The 19138-nt window shown below is 35.3% G+C and overlaps 1 protein-coding gene across 3 annotated transcripts in view; it reads left to right on the top strand.

Moving 5' to 3' along the window:
- Window positions 1-19138, top strand: part of HDAC9 (histone deacetylase 9) — a 938800-nt gene that overhangs the window by 655098 nt on the left and 264564 nt on the right. For all 3 annotated transcript variants that reach the window (XM_073238726.1, XM_073238727.1, XM_073238728.1), the window contains exons 18-19: window positions 8951-9071; window positions 12955-13004. In XM_073238726.1, the coding sequence (XP_073094827.1) occupies window positions 8951-9071; window positions 12955-13004 (171 nt within the window). The remainder of the gene's footprint in view (window positions 1-8950; window positions 9072-12954; window positions 13005-19138) is intronic.

Here is a 19138-nt window from a genome sequence, read left to right as displayed (position 1 = left end):
TGAGAGAGTAAAAATATGTCTGGGACTCCAGGAATTTGAGTGCCAGCCCTGGTGTTCAGGTCATCACTCTCTCCTGAGAAGTATGGATAAACTCTTCTCTTGGTTGTGAGAAATAAAAGTTCAGTTATCTCAAAAGAGAGAGGAATTATTACATTTTATAGAAAAGAATATAGTGGAAAAGGAATATAATACATATAAGCTGGGTCAATGTATTTTTTCCCAACATATAAATAGCAATTTATCATCTTTAAACACTATTTTCCTGTCATGTCTGCTTAGCTACCTACAGTTAGTGATCAGTCTGTGCTTTCAGAAAAGGAATCAACCAAACTCTGTGGACGCATAGCTGGCCAGAAAGCAGAAACCTGTGGCTAGATGAGAGACATTTGTTTATGGATTGTAGTGGTGCTCAAATGTTAGTATATATCATCATACTCATTGGAGGGATGTTAAACATAGTTTGCTGGGCTCCAACCCCAGAGTTTCAGATGCAATAGGAGTGGGGACCTGTTATAGTGGGGTCCAAGAATTTGTATTGCTAATGTGTGTCTGGGTAATCCTAACACTGCTGATCTGAGCACCATACTTTGATGACAGTGATATATCCATTCAACAGTACTTACCAAAAGTTTGAATTTCCCAGGCTTCTGTGTTAGGAGGCGGCGATATAATACTGAGAAGATGCATCCTCTGCCTTCACAGTGGTTACTATCTGGTGGGTTCAGTAGACATTAATCAAATGATCACACAAATAAATATGTAATTACAAGCTCCCAAGAGGTTTTGAGTCACTAGTTTTATATTGCATTGATTTTTAAAGACTTGTGTTGTTGACTGAGCTTGGGAAAGAAACAAAATAAGAAAGACTATTGTCAGCTGCCTCCATTGTCTTGACAACATCAGAGGGACCCTTTAAGCAAGAGTAGAGGAAAAAAGTTATATATCAGAGTGCAAAGAAGGAAGTATTCCAGACTTTATGTTGATCTTGCCCTCCTTCTCTCTATTCATATTCAATTTCTATTTGGGTTACTATTTGACCAGGACAAAAGATAAGGAATGTCAATTCTGCCAGCATACAGAGACTAAGTCAGCTTTCCTCAGCCAACAGAGTAGTCAGTCCTGCAATTACACAATGATATGATAGAAAAGATGGCCATTTGAAAACCTTAAAAGGGCTCGTTGGCTTCAAAACAATAAACTGTTCCAAAAATGAAACTTACCATATTGTGTCAATTCATTTAACAGTGTAGACAGTGAATCAAAATTAATTCCTCCAAAGGTTTTTGTTTGATATTAGATTTGACCTTAGTCCTGCCATTAGTTACATGTGTACTTTCGTCAAACCACTTAATCTTACTGATCTTTAGTTTTTCCCATGTGTAAGAAGATGTTGTTAGGCAGGATATTTGCTGAGATCTCTTCCAGCTTTATAGTGTGTGAAATTAGATGGCTAAGGAGTTCATTTAGAACATAACACTTTCTTTGGCTAAGAGTTGTCGAAATTTTTAAGATGTTTTAGTAAACACATTGCTCTTAATTTGTAACCTATAGTGTAAATTGGCTGTGCTTACTAGTCCTGATTAGTAGCCAGAGAAAACATTAGTCCTCATTATATTAGATTACAGTGGTTACATGGGTTAACTTCTTTTGGCATGACGTGGCACTGTTTTCACAAAACTGAGGTGGTTAGTAGTCTTTCATGCCAATACTGTTTAATTTTTCCCCCTATTGAATCATTCATACTTAGTTTAGTGATTCTGTTGGGAGCAAAAAGCAAAACCAGCAGCTTTCTTGTCAACGTAAGAAATGTACCTGCAAGGGTCATTTGCTGTCCTCTTCAGAAATTAGTTTTTTGATTAGGTAGCCAGGTTTGTAAAGTGTATGTGCCCCTGAAGAAAAGAATGTGCTCTTCTGTGCTTAGGAAATTGCAGAGATTGACCCATCATCTGTTAAAAATGTACTTGGGAATTGTTTATCCAGAAGTGCTCATGACTCTCAGCTCCACCAAGCCACCCACAGACATTTGTTTGGTCTCACATTTGTTTTGAGAATAATAACATTTTATAATGCTATCCTTGGATTACACATGATCTAGAATTTGTATTGCTTCTTTGTGACTAATATTGAGTAACTTTGTTTTGCTTAATTCATAAGTAAAAACCATAAGCAACATTCTGTGCTGAAATGTTTAACTCCTTTATTCAAGTGCCAACACAAAGTAATTACAAAACAATTTTGGGACACAAAACCAAGCTACTGTTGCCCCTGTGGGACTTCTCAGCAGTTCCATTGAGAAAAGTAGTAGAGAAAGGGTTTAGTATAAAATCTTAAGATGCCAGGGAGCTGAGGGATAGGATCTCCAGCACATTATCCTGCACACACAGGTGATTTTAAAATACCTTGTGCAAATCTAACGAAATAAAATACTCTTTGGAGAAATACTTCTGGAGTGTGTGAGTTTTCTGACATCTGTGCTACAAAGCACTGAATTCTGCAAGTTAATGGATATTCAATTAAATACTTGTTTTATGAGTAATCCAACTGGATGACAGCACATAACAACTATTGTTTAATTTGCAAAACAGTGAATGTGTGTGTGTGTGTGTGTGTGTGTCTTAGAATTTAACCACAAAGCAGTAAGAAACTCAAATAGGGAACCTTGTGAATTGTCTCTGAAGGATGTGGCGGTCTTGGGGAGCAGTACAAATGACCTAGATGTGATGAGTAGACAGGATACATCATGTCATTATTATAAGAGATGTTTGTGTATCACATTAGAGTGAACCCAGGCAGGTAAGTATAATAAAAATACGTATGCAGCCTATTATAAGAATCAAGATGATTTGGGATCTTTTTATTTTTATTTTTGTGAAAAATAAAGGGCTAATGTAGAAAACAATAAGAAAACAATACTGGACTCTTTTCTGAGTCCATTTGGAAAGTGTTACAGGATTTTTTTAGACAACAGCATTAAAGCTTATTAGCACAAATGAAGAATTATATATTTTTCATCCATCAGAAAAAGTAGCCCTAAAGTAACACAAATATTTGTTGTAACAAAATTATTATAAAAAATCAATATTGTGACCCAAGCCATTAAAATGCTCATTTGTAATATTGTTTAAAAAATAATTACAATATAGAATATTCCATTCCATAAAAATAGTGAAAATTCAACAGTTACAGTAAGGGATGACTTTTTTCTTACTTTTCATTAGCATAATAATTTGAAATGGTGGAAATAGACTTTAAAAATATGTAGTGCCTGTGCTTCTTACAACCCAGGCCTTTATTATTGAATGGGATTTGCTGTTTTTCTGAAGTGCTTTTGAAATTGCTCTTTGCCCTGAAGTAGTTTTAAATAAATTGTAATGACTGAATCAAGCAGTATTACAAGCAGGTAAGAGGCACTTGTCATTTCAAAGCTCACAGCCTTCTTTGTCCCAGCCATTTATGTGTCAGCCAGTGCAGTGTCAGTATGTTCTCAACCTAGGCTCCCTGTTAAAATCCATGGGGAGGTTCTAAGTATCTGGACGCCAGGCTATACCCACAGTTGATCAGAAGCTCTGGAGGCAGGGCTCAGGCATCAGTACCTTTTAAACTTAATTCCAAAGTACAGCCTATACTAAAAATCACTGCAACAGAAATTCAACTTATAACAAGCTTGATGAGGTAAAGACAAACAGGTGAATGGGGTCAAATATTTGGAGATGGTAGAGTAGCAGAAGTAATCATTACCTAAGTAACAGAGGTGGACTTAACTCAAAAGTTCCATATGTACAAAATCTTAAAAATTGTGTAATATTTAATTATTTTGAAATTGTCACAGGCTGGGAATATGTATGCTAAAAATACTCATATTTTAATTACAATTAAGCATACAATAAATGGGTTTCAAGGAATAGCTAGTGTCATTTTGAAACTGTCATAGAGCTTCTCTGTCCCCTCAATCGTAATAATTTATAATTTTTGATTATTATATTTTCTTGCCTAAGGCAAATCTCTAAGTCAAATAATGCATATAAAGGATGCATATAAATGATATTTTATTAAGTTTTTATTGTGTGTAAGATTATTTCGTAGAAAATTTTATCACTTTAAGGCTGAAAGGGTGCTTTGGAGTAATTTGATCAAACCTCCTTATGTTTGTAAATGAAGGAACAAAGGCCTGGGAAGGCACCTCATAGCTGGCTGTAAGCACATTAAGGCCATGTGGGAGTCAGAACCCAGAAATCAGGGCTCCTGACTTGCAAATATTTTCTTTCCATGTAATCAATAGAAAAAAAAAAAGGTATTGGGCTGCCCGCCTGCTTAGTTGCTTCCTTCCTTCTTTCATTCCCTTTTATAAAAAAACCTCTGAGGAGAACAGGTTATTAGAAGATGAGAGACATATAGAAGGAGTGAATGCATTTGTGGGGAGAGCATACAGACTGTCTTTTATGTAACATTTGAGGAAGCAATTGGTTGTAGCATTTGAAAACTCCAGTTGGGCATGAGCAATGAGACCAGATTTGTATATTTGTTGTTTAAGAGAGAAAACTGTATTAAGCATAATGAACAGGCCATGGACTGATTCATTAAGTATGGAATTTACAACAGAGGATAACTTTGACACTCATAAGTCATTTATGATCCTTTTTTAACTCTGCAAGTCTGCAATCCTGTGAATTTTTATAGAAAAAAATTCATCCCTATATTTAGGTACTCTGGATGAAATATTCTCAGAAAATGAGATATTTCAGTGGAAATTCTTAGCTAATATGCGGCACTTTGAGAATGATTAAAGAAAATGGGGTCTCCCCCAGCAGGGGCAGGTATTTTGACTTGTCAAATTTCAGTTGGACATTTTCTCTTAGTTTGGAACTGCCACAAAATGAGCCCTTTCATGTCCTCAATAATACCAAACCAATGCAATCCATCTGTTCTGCTAAATTATTTCTAGTTCCCTAACCAAAGGCACTGCTTTTTCATGCATTTTATCATGATTTTATGCCCTTTATTATATTTTACAAAAGGTTCTGATTCCTCCAGGGCCAATGAGAACTGATTAGGACACTGGCCCCAATCCAGGCTTTGAACACAGGAGGGGAAGGAATAGAACTGTTTCCTTTTTTCTCTGCTCCTTGGCAGAAAAAAATATGAATCTATACCGTGTGTGTGCTCTGTGTGTGGGTGGGTGTGGGTAGGCTGCATTTTATCCTGTCACAGTATGACTTTGTAGATCATGTTCAGAACATTCCTTCTATAATCAAGTGGCATTAACGGGCTTTATTTCAGAAAGACTATTTCTTTAGGAAAGAATCATGGTGGGTTGTGAGACTCAATGATATGGTCATTTTAAACAACTTTAGTCAAACTTCAAACCTGAATGTAGACTGTTTGGGGCTCTTAACTAAGTTACAGATCCCATACTTTGGGTGCTGAGCCCAGAGCAGGTACTCAGTGCACGTAAGCTTCTTTCCTAGGCTCAGGAAGAAACGTCACGTGCAAGTCATAAAGAATATTTAACAATGAACATGCCCTGCATCACAGCATGTCTTTGTTAAGAAGACGAAAGAAGATCCATAAGCTTTCTTTCCGCAGCCTATTAGGACCTATCTTTGGATCTCAAGTGAGAAATACCCAGATAAACAGCATCCTTTATATGCATTCAGTTGTCCAGATATACTCAGGATTCTCAAAAATCCTTTTGATCAGATTCATAGATGACTTTAGATAGACATCCTGAAGACTGAAAGCTCTGAGAACGGAAGTCAGTATCTCCCTAAATTACCATTATCACAGCACTTTATCCTATTTTGTGACTCATTATGCTGTTGACCTTTGACTGTAGAGAACATCATGAAGGAGAAATGAAGGAATAAAGGGTACACAGGAAATAGAAAATACGGGAAGAAATTAAATGAAAATATCTGCGTTTAAGCATAAATATGTAATGTCATAAATTACTGAGGATAGTACCCAAAAATGAGGACTGCTGGAGACTTCAATTTGAGAGGAAAAGTTAAAACATGATCAATTCAACACATTTGACAAAAGTGAGGCAAAACAGAATTATTCCAGGAGATCATAGGTTAGGAAAAAGGAAAGCTGTTGCTGTTGCAGAGTTTTTAGCTTAGTCATCTGCCAAGTTCCCATGGCAGTGCCCCTGTGAGATCTAAATCTCAAAACACACTTTCTCCAGATAGAAACACTTTTTGTACTGAGTTGGTTTTCACTTCCCTCTTTCTGTAGAAACATGTACATCCTGTTTGTGAGGCTTGTTCTCCAACAGCCCTAGAAACAGAATAAGAACTTCCTTATTGTCAGTTAATTATTATAGTAACAATTATTTTTTAAGAAATATGTTCTATAATAATAAAAAGCCTGTGTAAAATATTTCCTGGGGTCAAAAGGAAGCGGGAGGGGGAGAGAAATCAAAATGAAAACTTATGAACTGTGTTGCACTTTAATGGTGAGGGGAGAACTAGGTGTAAACTAGAATGGAGTATGCTTACAATAAGTAAATGCTGAGTAGGCTGGGCCAGGTGCTGTATCCTTACTGTTAACTGATACTACACAAGGGCGCGACTGACATTCAGCTGATATCCTCTTACATTTTATCAGCACTTGGATATTTTCAATAATTGAATCTTGTTAGCAGATGGTTTTCAAATGTGTGATTGAACTTTCATCATGAATACTAAGGGATTGTGGGAGAATGAGAAATTAATTGGGACAAGCATGGGGGTGTATGGTATGCAAATATATATGACTAGTTTATGAAAACAGATATATTATTAATGGTATTAAATGTTAAAGCAGAGGCAAGAATTCAATGTAGAGCTGAAAAAATATAGAAGAAGAGAAAGGGGAAAAAGCAATGAAGCTTTAAGATAGGTGTCTAAGCATGGGTCTTATTATTAGCTACAGAACTGACATTGTTTAAGATGCAGAGGTCTCACTCCATCAGCATGTAAGATTTTGGATTTCATGGACTCATAGAAATGAGAGCTGGAAGCCCAATGACTTCATGGTGTTCATTATCTCGCCAGACTAGAACTGTTTGCCGCAGTCCGGTTTGCCATGCTCTGCTCAGTCCAGTTTCAGATGGCTCAGATCATGGACTTACTAGCATTTATCTTGGGGGATTTTCCCCCAGCTGAAATCCCACAGTTAAAATGTTGCCCTTTAATGTTGACTTTGAACTTTCCCTTGCTCATTTTATCTTCTTACTTGTCATTCTACTTCTTTGGATGTTCTGGTCTTCCATAGATATCTCCAAATTTAATGTTTACCAGCAAGCCACCTAGGTCAATAACATGTTTGTTTATTGATCGAATAATAGCTGACCAGATGGCCATCTTTAACTTTGCCTTACTCTTCAGCATTACTTACCTAGTTTCATTTCATCATTCAATACCTAACTAGGAATAATTTTCCTAAAGCATATTTTAATTTTTCTAAAAACATAAGTTGTCAAAAACAGTAATTTCAATGCTATGACAAAGCTCCATAAACATTAGTTTGTTTATATGGCACATGATGGCAGTGTCACATTTCTGTTTTACATCACTCCTGTTACCTGCCTCCTGCCCCTTGGGTTCCCCAACATTCCTTTCTCACTGTGACATGATGATTTATTTTCAGTGACAAGCCCAGCTCTACTCACTACCCAGTAAACTCCTAGAAAGTATCAGTACATCAAGATTTTCCCAGCCTGCCTTCAAAGTGAACCACATATCAACAGCCACAACATCATCTTAAACGAGGGAGGTTGAGTACAGAGTTGTCCTGGTGCTGTGGGAGGGGCTTTGTCACCTGGTATTCCCAGGTCACCTGCTGATTTCTTGTTCGGGAGTATGAGAGGACACTAATACGTTATCTTATACGTGCCTTGTTGTGATACATATTTTAAGTGAAATAATAAATACCATCTGAGTAATTTTAGGAAGCCAAGCAATTTTCAAAAGTAAGGCTAGTTAATGTCATATATTAACATGGTGTTCATTGGGCTTGCAGACTTGTCCGCTTAGACCTGTGGCCAGGAAGAACACTTTACTAATTGATTAACTGAAGTTTAACTTAATACACAATTTTGGCTATGTTGAAGGACCATTCTTTGCTAGTTGAAATGAAAGTGTCTGCCCTACCATGTGTGTAAAAATATTGACTGAGTCTAGAATGTCTCAAACTATCTCTGGTTGATCAGCAGTTATTGTTTTTGTTTAATTTCCATTCTTTCACAGACTAATGCTTTTATACAATTCATTAAATATAATATTCCACAAAAGTGAAATAAAGATTGAAGACATGTACGATTAGGTTAGATTCAACAGACATAAAAATACTCCGTCAGTTTACTATAAGAGTTTCTAAATATTTACTATGAATTTCTATGCAGACCTCATCACAGACCATTCACAAACAGTTCTTGAACTGTTACTAAAATATAGGACACAGTTTGAGTAACATTATCTAGATTAACAATACTATGAGGTGCATGCCCATGAAGTGACCGGCGTATTTGTGAATACATTAAAATGTGATGGTCCTTATTTATGCCCTTTAAGAAACAATAAGGGATTTGTTCCAATTCCTTCAGGTGAGTGTGAAATAAGATTTTAATGAATTTACTTCTCAGCTAAACAGTAACCCTTGTTTGTTTTTAAACTGATACTTTTACAGAGGAGTTAACTAGTAATTTCTATGTTATAGATACCTCTTGTATGCCAAAGAAGAATATACTCTCTGTCAATTGCCCATTTAGGCATAAACAATCCTTTGCATCTGAACCTAGCATACACTCATTTTTCAGATATTATTATGCTGCTTTACTAAGCAGATCAGTGTGACATTCCTGCACGATGAAACTCAGCCCTTTATTAATCATCTTAAATGTGACTTGGGGTCTACTTTTCTTCTGGCTGTTGTCAGTGAAGTACTGTAGGCTTCTGTTGTTTTCTTTCAGCGAATTCAAGGTCGAAAAGCCAGCCTAGAGGAAATACAGCTTGTTCATTCCGAACATCACTCTCTGTTGTATGGCACCAACCCCCTGGATGGACAGAAGCTGGACCCCAGGACACTCTTAGGTTTGTATAAGCCTCCATTCTACTGAGAACAGCACATTCCAGCACTATCATTAGTCAATAGTGGTGTCAGTTCAGAGTACTTGGCAAGCAGTGTGACAAAGAATTGGCTTTTTCAACAGCATTACTCTGTGGAATGAGTCATTCACATTAGAAGCCAATGTAGATTAAGAAAATCCTGCATTGGAAAAAATGGCAATGCAAATTCATGGTGTTTACTTTTAAATTAACCCTTATATGAATAGCATTTGTTCACAGCATCTTCCCACATGGGAAAAAACGCATTGTTGAAGCATTTTTTTTTTAACATTTTTAAACTAAAAAAAAAGACTTCTATATTCTTTATGCATATTTATTTTCACTTTTCCCATTTGTTCCATGTCCTTCAGTTCTTTTTTCTATGACCTTAACAGACAAAAAGCATACTATGATTTATTTTAAATGAAAATTTATTACTTGCCCAGAGCACTACATTTTATAGTAAGATTATATTTTAAATCTTAATATAATCTCTTTAAGCCATGCCATAACTATGGAACTAAACAGGTAGATGGCAGAAGTAGAAAATTAATGAACATACATTTTAGTTAATTTTTCAACCTTTCCCCACAGATTTTAAATAAAATTTATGTTGCACAGCTTTATATATTATATGAGTGATAGAAAGCAACAGATTTTTGGGGAAAGCTTAGGGAGAAACTGAGGGAAATGGAAACACATAATAATTACTCAATTTTTAGAAAACATAAAATCTGATTATGAAAACAATTTCTGTAGTAGAATTAAAGGTACATATTAATATATAGGCAAATAAGTCAATATAAACATACATACTACATAGTTTTTTCTTTTCTGTTGAAGGAATCAATATCTGTGCATGCAAATCCTTTACATAAAGTACTTCTTTTGTTGTGGACACTATATAATAAACGTCTGTATTTTAGCATGAATTAATAATCTCACCCAGTTTACCACAAGGATAAAGTAAGTCAAACATTAACTCCCATGATTTTGTGATGTCAAATTACTAAGACATTTTAAGATAGGAAGCTATGTACATTTTATTATTTTTTTAATTAAGTGAAAACAAGTAGAAAGCCTTCCCAATTTTTTTTTTTTACTGTATTCTCACACTATTAAGTCAACCTAGGTGTAGGAGTAGGTACTTTGGATTGAACTGGGATACACTTACATGTAGGTGAGAGATTTCCAAAACAACCGTTATTCCACATTATAAGAGAACATATATATTTGTAGAAGAAATGAAGTTAAAACTTTAGCAACTTCAAACTATTTTACTTATGAAACAGGGCAGTACCACCTTTCAAAATGAAATTAAACACTTTTGAACAGAACTTATTTTCTCAAAATAGTCAACATATATATCATTAAAAAATTTGATGGTTTAAAAGTGAATCTCTAATTTAGAACTTAGAGGTCCTTTTCATGTATGTACATGAGGAAAACAGCAAGTACCAATAATTAAATTAAAATTTTTTTAATCCAAATAAATAGGCCATTTATCTCATTAGCTTGAGTATATAATGTAGGATAATATTCAACCAACTGATGATTTTAGAATTAGCTTTAGATACACATTTGGAATTCAATAGGAATTTCCAGGGATCTGTGCAACCACCGCAACACTGTGCAGGGACACAGGATCAACAAGGATGTTACCCTGTTCCATGTTGATGTCAAGGACTAAATTCAACTTTGATGACATTTCTGAACTACTTCACTTTCTCCTGTGAACCCAGAAACCTAGCTGACTTGCCTGAATTCAAATTATAAGTGAATAATCCCATTTGTTTACAAGTTTAACTTCATAGTTTTTGGTTTTGTATGAAATTTGAATTCTTGTGGCTTATTTTTACTTACATCTGAAAGACCAGATTGAAGCTTCCATGTGTAAATATATAGATATTCATAACCATCAAGATATTCTCTTTTCCTGTTATTTCACCCCATACATCCCTCTTCCTTTCCCAACCCCTCCCAACACAGATGGCTGTGTATGTGTTTCAGTGTGCACACACATTGAATGGAAATTCATTTAGTTGCATGAATTTTCTAAGTTAAATATATATAAATTTATACTACTACTATTGATAGTTGTGTTCTGGAGTCAGGAGGAAGGATTTAAATAAAAGTTCATTATAACCAGACTTATCAGTCTTTGTATCTTGAAAGACATCTATAGTTTATAAAATAATTAGATTTGAAAATGGGCACCATTTTTCTCTCTAAATACTCTAGACCTTGTAAGGTGACACTTTAAAAACATTCTCTCCAATTATTTCTGGTGCAAGGTTTTCCTTAGCATTAATATTCCTGTCATTCTTACTACCAGTTTTCATTACCTTGTGGTTAGCCAGATCTCAGTCCATGGATATGTCAATATAAAATTATTAAAAAATAAATCCAGTCAATTGAGTGAATTAAAATTTTTTACGCATCACTAAATTTAAATTATTATTTGGCTGTTTTGTATTATTGTAAACATTAGTAAATAAGATTTTCCTAAAGTAGCATGTCATTTATTTTCCTTATTCTCTTACAGTTTAATATTTAAAAAAATTACTTTATTATATTTTAATATTATCCCTTCTCACTGACTATAGAATGAAGAGTTCAGATATTAAAGTATGCAGTATTATATATTTTTATTTCATATGTAACATAGTACATCCTTGCAAAATATTCAAGGATGTAGCAATATCTTTGTTATGAGAAAAAAGTTAAGAAAACTTTACCCCTCCCCAAGCTATCCATAATTTTTATGTATCTTTTACTATTGTCAGTGTTCCAATTTTAATATTTTTCTGTGATTTTCTTTGTCAACTTACTTTTTTTCCATAAACATCCTTATATATATAACAAGATGTCTTATCTTTGCATTTGCACTTAACTAATGCATACAATTTATCATTTTCAAAACAAACTTTCTTCAGTGACAGTAAAATCTAGACTTTTACTGACAAGGCATGTGAATTCCATCACAAGCCTGTTTTTAATTTTCACTGTTATTTTTTCATTGATCATCAGCAGAACAACTGAATTGGGATAGTTTAAATGGAGGTTTGTACCGGGTTCTCCCACTAATCTCTTGAATGATCTCAGTCACTTAAGAACCTTTTGACTATGATATGGAAATGTACAGTGCTTTGCCCTTTAACTACATTGCAAGGCTGAGTTCAGTCTTAGTGGTTTAGTGGTATTTTTGTTTCCTCTATTCATGTAGCAGATAATGTAGAAAATAAAAATGCAAATAAGCAAAATAAAATTTCATGAAATGTAAATCCCAAGACAGTCACAAATAAGATATTTTGGCATATATTTTAAAGAAGATGTATATAGATGCCCCAAAAGGGTTACCCTTTTTATAGTATTTTGTGACTTGTCTGTTTAAAAATTATGAATATTGTAGAGGCTTATAATATGCTTTGTCTTAGCTTTCTCTAAATGAGAAATTAAAAATAAGTCTACATATTTGAATATTTTAATTTTTGAAATATTTAAGAAATGACTATTTCATAAACCTTGTTGCTCAAACATCACAATAGAGAGATACACTCAATGAATAGCTGAGTTATTTAAATTATAAATAAAAAATACATTGTGATGTATTATATGATGTATAAGGTGATCAAAATCTTGAGACTCAAATTCATATGTGTTCGTGTGATTCAATAGACTCTACATGTAATAATTCTTGTAGTAATTTGCTTTGAGTCCTTACATATCTAAAATTTGATCATTTTCCTTCTGAGTCAGATGATAAACACATGTGGCATAATGTTAAGTGTTTATAAATATCCCCAAACTAAGAAACTGTAACTATATCCTCAACTTACATATTTTTTCATGTCTTCTTACTGTGTAGGTGACACCTCTCAAAAGTTTTTTTCTTCATTACCTTGTGGTGGACTTGGGGTAAGTAAAATTTGTTTCTGCCTTTACATAACATAAAGTTCCAAAAATATATTCTTTGATTTATCTATTCAATTATTTTTAAGTCTCTTTCCCAATAAAAGTTATACTAGACTTCACGATTGGCTACATAATGCAGGGCTCATTTCCAAATGAAATGCAGATCCCCTTGACTCAAAAATTACTGGGAATTTTAAGATGCAGCAGATTAAGTGTGGGGCTCTTCTAACTGTAAGGACCTGTATGACTGCACTAGTCACATGTCCAGCTTTTCTAGAATTTTATGTAGCTAAAGAAAAGGTTATAAGCAAGGGTTTAACACAGCTTTATAGCAGAATTCAGTTTTCAGTAGAATCACACACAGTATGCATATCCACTATATTCCTGATGAAACAACATAAACGTCACAAAGTGCTCTGCATTGTGGGACATTTTGTTTGTGAACCTCCTGGGGCCGTTTTTGTGTTAAATAATTAACAAAGCCTTTTTGACCCAGGATATTTATACTACATTTCAAGGACAAATTTGTTCAAGTCCAGCGACACATGAAGAAAAACGTCTACATTTTTGTGAATGATTAGAACATTGCCTATAACTTGAAATCTGTTTAAACTTAACCCTTACCAGTAACAAACCATCATCCTATACAACTAAGTGCTAAGTCATGTTAAGACAACATGAATCTGCATCAGGTTTCCGAAGACGAAGGAATTTAAGTCAATTAGAATTTTTGGATATTGGAATGAAAGAATAAAACTAGTCCTGTTCATGTCCTATTGTAGGCAATATTTTGCTCTATGTTTTATATAGGGAAATCCCACATATTTTCAGTTAATTCTATCATTTTAGTGATGCTAGATTTAGCAAGGATAATCTTTCTATTCCTTCACTTCTAATTCTGTCTTTTCTAGAAATAAGAATGAGAACTACAACCAGTATCTGTTTGGACTTTATACACAATATACAACTGAGCTTCATAACAGCTTTGTAAAATAGTTAGTTACTATTATTAACAATATATTGCAGATTAGAAACTGAAGGCTCAGAGAAGTGAGGTTATTTTCCTGAAGCCACAGAGAAAAGGGTGAAAGGCTGAAAAGTGTGAGGTTGATGTGTATGTCCATGTGGAGGAGTTCCAAAAGAGCTTCTCAAGTCCTTCCACAGCTCCTGTCTCAGCAGGCCAGCTGCAGCCTGTGGAGCCTAGCAGTGGAGCAGCGTGGCTGATGTGGTGTGGTCCCCTTTTGTGGTAGCTCTCCCATGAGCTTTGCTTTTTTATCCCAAGCACAGGACAGCCACCAGCCCACATTAATCCTTGATCATTTTTAGCAAACCTCTTGTGAAGCTAAGACCTTACCTTATAAAATCATTCTATAAAAGCAGAGAATAAACTGACTTTTAAAATGTTTCATTGGCTTTGGCACTTATTTTCTAACATCTCAAGTGCCCATTTTGAGAGAATGGCTGATTACCTGCAAATAAGGCAGAAAATGAAACAAAATAATAGCTACTTAGTGGATACAATGATGGGGAGGAAATCAAAGCAGCTTAAAGAGTGATGGTCCTCAAACCCCCACTTATTTACAAGTACATTTAGTTCATGACCCAGTGCTGAAATGAGGACAGCCCCCTAGGATCCACACCTGCCAGTCTGGCTTGGGCTGCTCCTATACAACTATCCTTGAACACAAAGTACTTGTACTTAGCCGCTCTAAACCCATACTAAGGTAACTTTTAATTCTTTAGCCAGAACTTCTCTAGTATACTCTTAGAAGTGACCAAGGAATGAATAGTGACTGCTGCTTCTGGCCCTGTATGTCCAACACAAAGCACAGGGTGTCATAGAATTAGTCTTTGTGATGTTCCCAGACTGACCTAGCCCGGATGGTAGCAGCAGTGGTGATGGGTAAATCCAGCTTTGGCAAGCAGAGACAGAAGGAGGAAGACTGGATTAGTTTGCTTCCAGCATGCTAGACAGGGCTGTAGAGAGACACTTCTGTTTATCGAATTTGCCTATTGGTCTTCTGAAGATCTTCTGGTGGTGGTTATATAGGTCTAGGTGAGCACAATTGTGTGTGTGTATACACAGGCATACACAAACTTGTCCTTGTTGATGCTTTAGAGAACTAATTTGATTCACTCTTTTTTGCTTTAGTTTTTTTTCAGAAACCATATTGTGTTCTTAGACATTGAGGAACCGTCTTCCCCCTCAGATCTCTGGTTTTGATACAAGTCCTAGGAGTAATGCTGAATCCTCTGGATTTGTACCAGCCTAAAATTTTACCTCCAGGACAGCCCCAGACATATTAAATAAACAAAAAATACCCAGTATGAACTTGGAGTGGTCCATGTTGGGAACATGGGGGCACTCTACAGAGCTTGAAAACCACTGAAATTGCTTTTGTCTTAAGCGCTAGTCTAGTTCAAATGATCTTTTAGTTCAATGACCCACTGGTTTAAATTCCAAAAGGCTTAGTGATCTCCAATTGTTAAAATAAACTACAGTTACCTAGAATATATACCTTTCTACTAGATAGATTTAATATATACCTGCTGAATGCTGATAGGTTAATTGGCTTTTGAGAAGACTGCCTGAGAAATTACAAAATCAGAAAATCCCTACTTACTATTAAATTTCCCCCTAAAATTACATGTGGTAATTTGACAGTGTTGGGTAAGTAGCTCAATGGGCAAAAGGTCTTTAAGGTGCTTTAAAGTGTCCTCTCCAGAAGTGCATTTTTAACAACAGTCTCAAGATTTCTGAATTCCTTTGTTTTGTTCTCATTTTGTTTAGTTACTGTGGCATGACTCATTTATGACTGCTATGTGATTGCACTACAAGAAAATGCACCAACTGAAAGAGCATTTTACCAAATCCCAGGACGTGGTCATTGAATAGTGAAATAGATAATTAAGGGACTCTGGAAATGAAAGCCAGCACAGGACCACGTTAGCTCTCAGTCCTTGGGGTATATCACTAAAAATAGTGATCATTTTTTGGCCATCTGACTTGCTGCTGTGTGAAGAAATCTTGAAGTCATTTCTCAGCCTTATTTTTTCCTCTTCACTTGATAGGCCACAAAAAAACCACAAAAGCAAGGACGAGCAGGCTTTTATGATAATGTCGTCATCAGCTCCCAGCTTCAAACGCTTCTGCGGCTTTTGAGTTGTCATTTATAACTTGGAACTGAATCGACTCATAATTCCCCTGATACACTTAGAGAAATTGATAACAGACTCTGCACTTCTTTTATGGCTCGGAGGAGGCAACTCCAATCACATCACTATTGGCAGGCAATATTATTTTTTGACATGGTTGTAAAAGTATAAAGGGGCTTATGGCATTTGTTTAGATGAGGAATGGGCTCTCAAGCTGTGCTGGGGTTTACAGGACCAGATTAGTGAGAAGCAAAGGGAATATGATGTTTGCAAACAGGATATGATTTTATATATAAGTTTGGGTTTCATGCTCTCTTCCCTGGGGAAAGCCCTGCAGACAGCAGAGAATTCCACTTTTATCCTACAACAGGCAAGCTCCTAGTGCCAAAAGGCAGAAAAATAAACGTGGTCAATGGGCAGTGTCAGACCCTTGATTGGAGGAGGAGAAGCTGTGGAAGAGGCAGAACAATTCCCTAAGAGGAATGAGAAATTGCAGAACTTGGGCAGAGTCTGGGCCTGCCTAACTGGTCAAAGATGTGCCAGAAATGAGGCTCTGTGAGGTTTAATCAAGTCACCTTCTGCAGCAGCAACTCGGCCAGTCTGTGAACATGAAACTGACTTTTTATTGCAAACTTTTACTCTATCCATATTCTATTTGATTGCCCCTAGATCTGACACACTGTAGGAGTGAGGGTGTCATTTCTGTGAGATGGGTAGAATGATTAGGTGATTTTGGGGAGGTATTTTAAGGCTTATTTTAAATGCTCCAAGGTTTTCAGCAGACATTCAGTTATATCCTAACTCAGCTCACTATACAGGAGGCAAGTTTGGATGAAATGTCTCAAATTTTCTTTCCTTCTGTTAGATTTAAAATGTAAGCTCTCTCTTATATATAAAATTCATATACATATATATATATATATATACACACACACATTCAGAGGAAAATTATGTTATTCTACACTAAATTTATTCCTTTGTATTATTTTCCTATTTATTACACCACATTGGTCCTCTACATCTTTTTCTCCCCGATTTCAGTAAAAAAAAAGTTCCAGTAGCAAGCCTTTCAGAGGACTGCTCTTTCTCTATTGTATTATGATATCAGGAAATGATTTATTTTATGACCAAATCTATGAACATATAGTTAAATTCAATGTAACAGAAAGGTTTGGTAAATGCTATTTACAGCGGTCTTCTTTGAAAAAAAAATATTTTAAAAGATATGTCATCATATGAAGAGTGAAGAGCAGGAAAAAATAAGATAAGGCTTGTTGCCAATGATTAGACAAGATGCAAGGATGCAAAGACTCATGAGGCAAGGCCACTTTTTTCGGTCGCTCATAGCCTATTCACTGGGCTGATTTGGATAAATGTGCTGTGGTTGCACAGAAGAGGGGTCTTCCAGAACAGAAAAGAAAAAAGAAGGGTGTGGGAGTTACTCAAGTAGGCATAGGCTAAATAAATATTCAAGAGCAATTAGGAATGATGTGTTGGTATGAGTTTGTGTGCATGTGTTGGGGGAAGGGTATAAGGGAGAGGTAGGTGGGGGGACACATCCAGGCATTCACTGTTTAGGTTGTAATAACACCATATTTTTTTACAATTGCACAAGCTGTTGCTGATTAACAGAGATTCTTTTTCCCTAGAAACAAAAGAAAACAAAAAAAACAAATAAAAAAAATAATGTTGATGCCAAAATTTGGATGTTCCTGAAGTTTTGATATTGATTAAGGAACCTCTTCCTTTTATCAGAATTGTATGTATTATGTGTTATTCCCACCCAGTTATCCTGAGCAGGTACAATGCGTTTTGTTCCATCTGCAGAAAGAGGAGGGGGTGGCATCTGTTTCTCACATGCAGTAATCAGGGTAATGTTGATTCCCTCATTCAGCTCAAACCTGGCTCACATTCAGTGCTTCATTTCCTCCACTGCTGCTATCAAAGATGCATCACAACCCCCTTCCCTCCAGCCCAATAAGAGGATTTACCCCGATTTGGGATCCCTCTTTTCTCCATCTCCCTTTCCTAATTGTATTTGGATTTTCATTAGTTTTAAATTTGATGCAAATGATACTAAGCAAGAACATCCCACAGCACCTGGAAAAAGTAAAACTGATAAGCTGCTTTAATGAAATTGTCAGGGTTTCTTTGCATGCTGTGGATTCTACTAAAAAACCATGTTGCCCCAGACTTGGAAAATATATCACAAAATATTCTGTAAGCTAGAAAATGCCTTCTGAATAACAAAGGAAGTTTCCAGTGTTGCGTGTATTATGCTAATTCTGTGTACCCAATAAATAGTGCAGGGAAGTAGACAACACTCCCCATAGAGATAAACATATGCATTGCTTTATGTTTACTACAAAATGTAAAATTATATAGCATTCATAAGTGTCTCATGTCCATTGCAGGAAAGAGAAAAATTAGAAATGAGAACTTTAAGTTCTTCTTAATTCATTTAGCTGTAGTATCTCATCTATGACTAAATTCTTTTTATTGCTTTAACATTATAACTAAGCAAAACAGGATGCATTTTTGAAATTTCATTTTCATTTACTTACTAAAGTAAACATGAATATAACAAAGCTATTAAAATTCTGTTATCAAATTAAGGTAGCTTAAAAATGCCATCATCAAGGTTTTACATGTGTTTTTTTTACATTCATGGAACCACAACACCTATAAAAAATATCTGTGTAACTCTGTCAACCAACGTCATGTCAATAACAGGGAAGAAGAAAACAATTTTTTTCTGTTTTATAGTAATTTGTGCCACTTGTCTGTGTGTCTATAAATATTCAGACAAGAAGAAATTGAGCTTTAAACTATAGTTACTGAAGGTAAATTGATTTGATGAACTTTAAGTTTTATCTAACTCAGAAAATCTGACTCTATGAAATGAAACTTCAGAAATTAAAAGACTTGAATAAATTTGAATATACAATCATCTACTGATTGCCACATCTGTCACGAAAACT

Source organism: Manis javanica, chromosome 6 (genome assembly GCF_040802235.1).
Source record: "Manis javanica isolate MJ-LG chromosome 6, MJ_LKY, whole genome shotgun sequence".
NCBI lineage: Eukaryota > Metazoa > Chordata > Mammalia > Pholidota > Manidae > Manis > Manis javanica.
The sequence above is the reverse complement of the archived record's forward strand: the minus strand, read 5'-3'. Positions and strand labels throughout refer to the sequence as shown.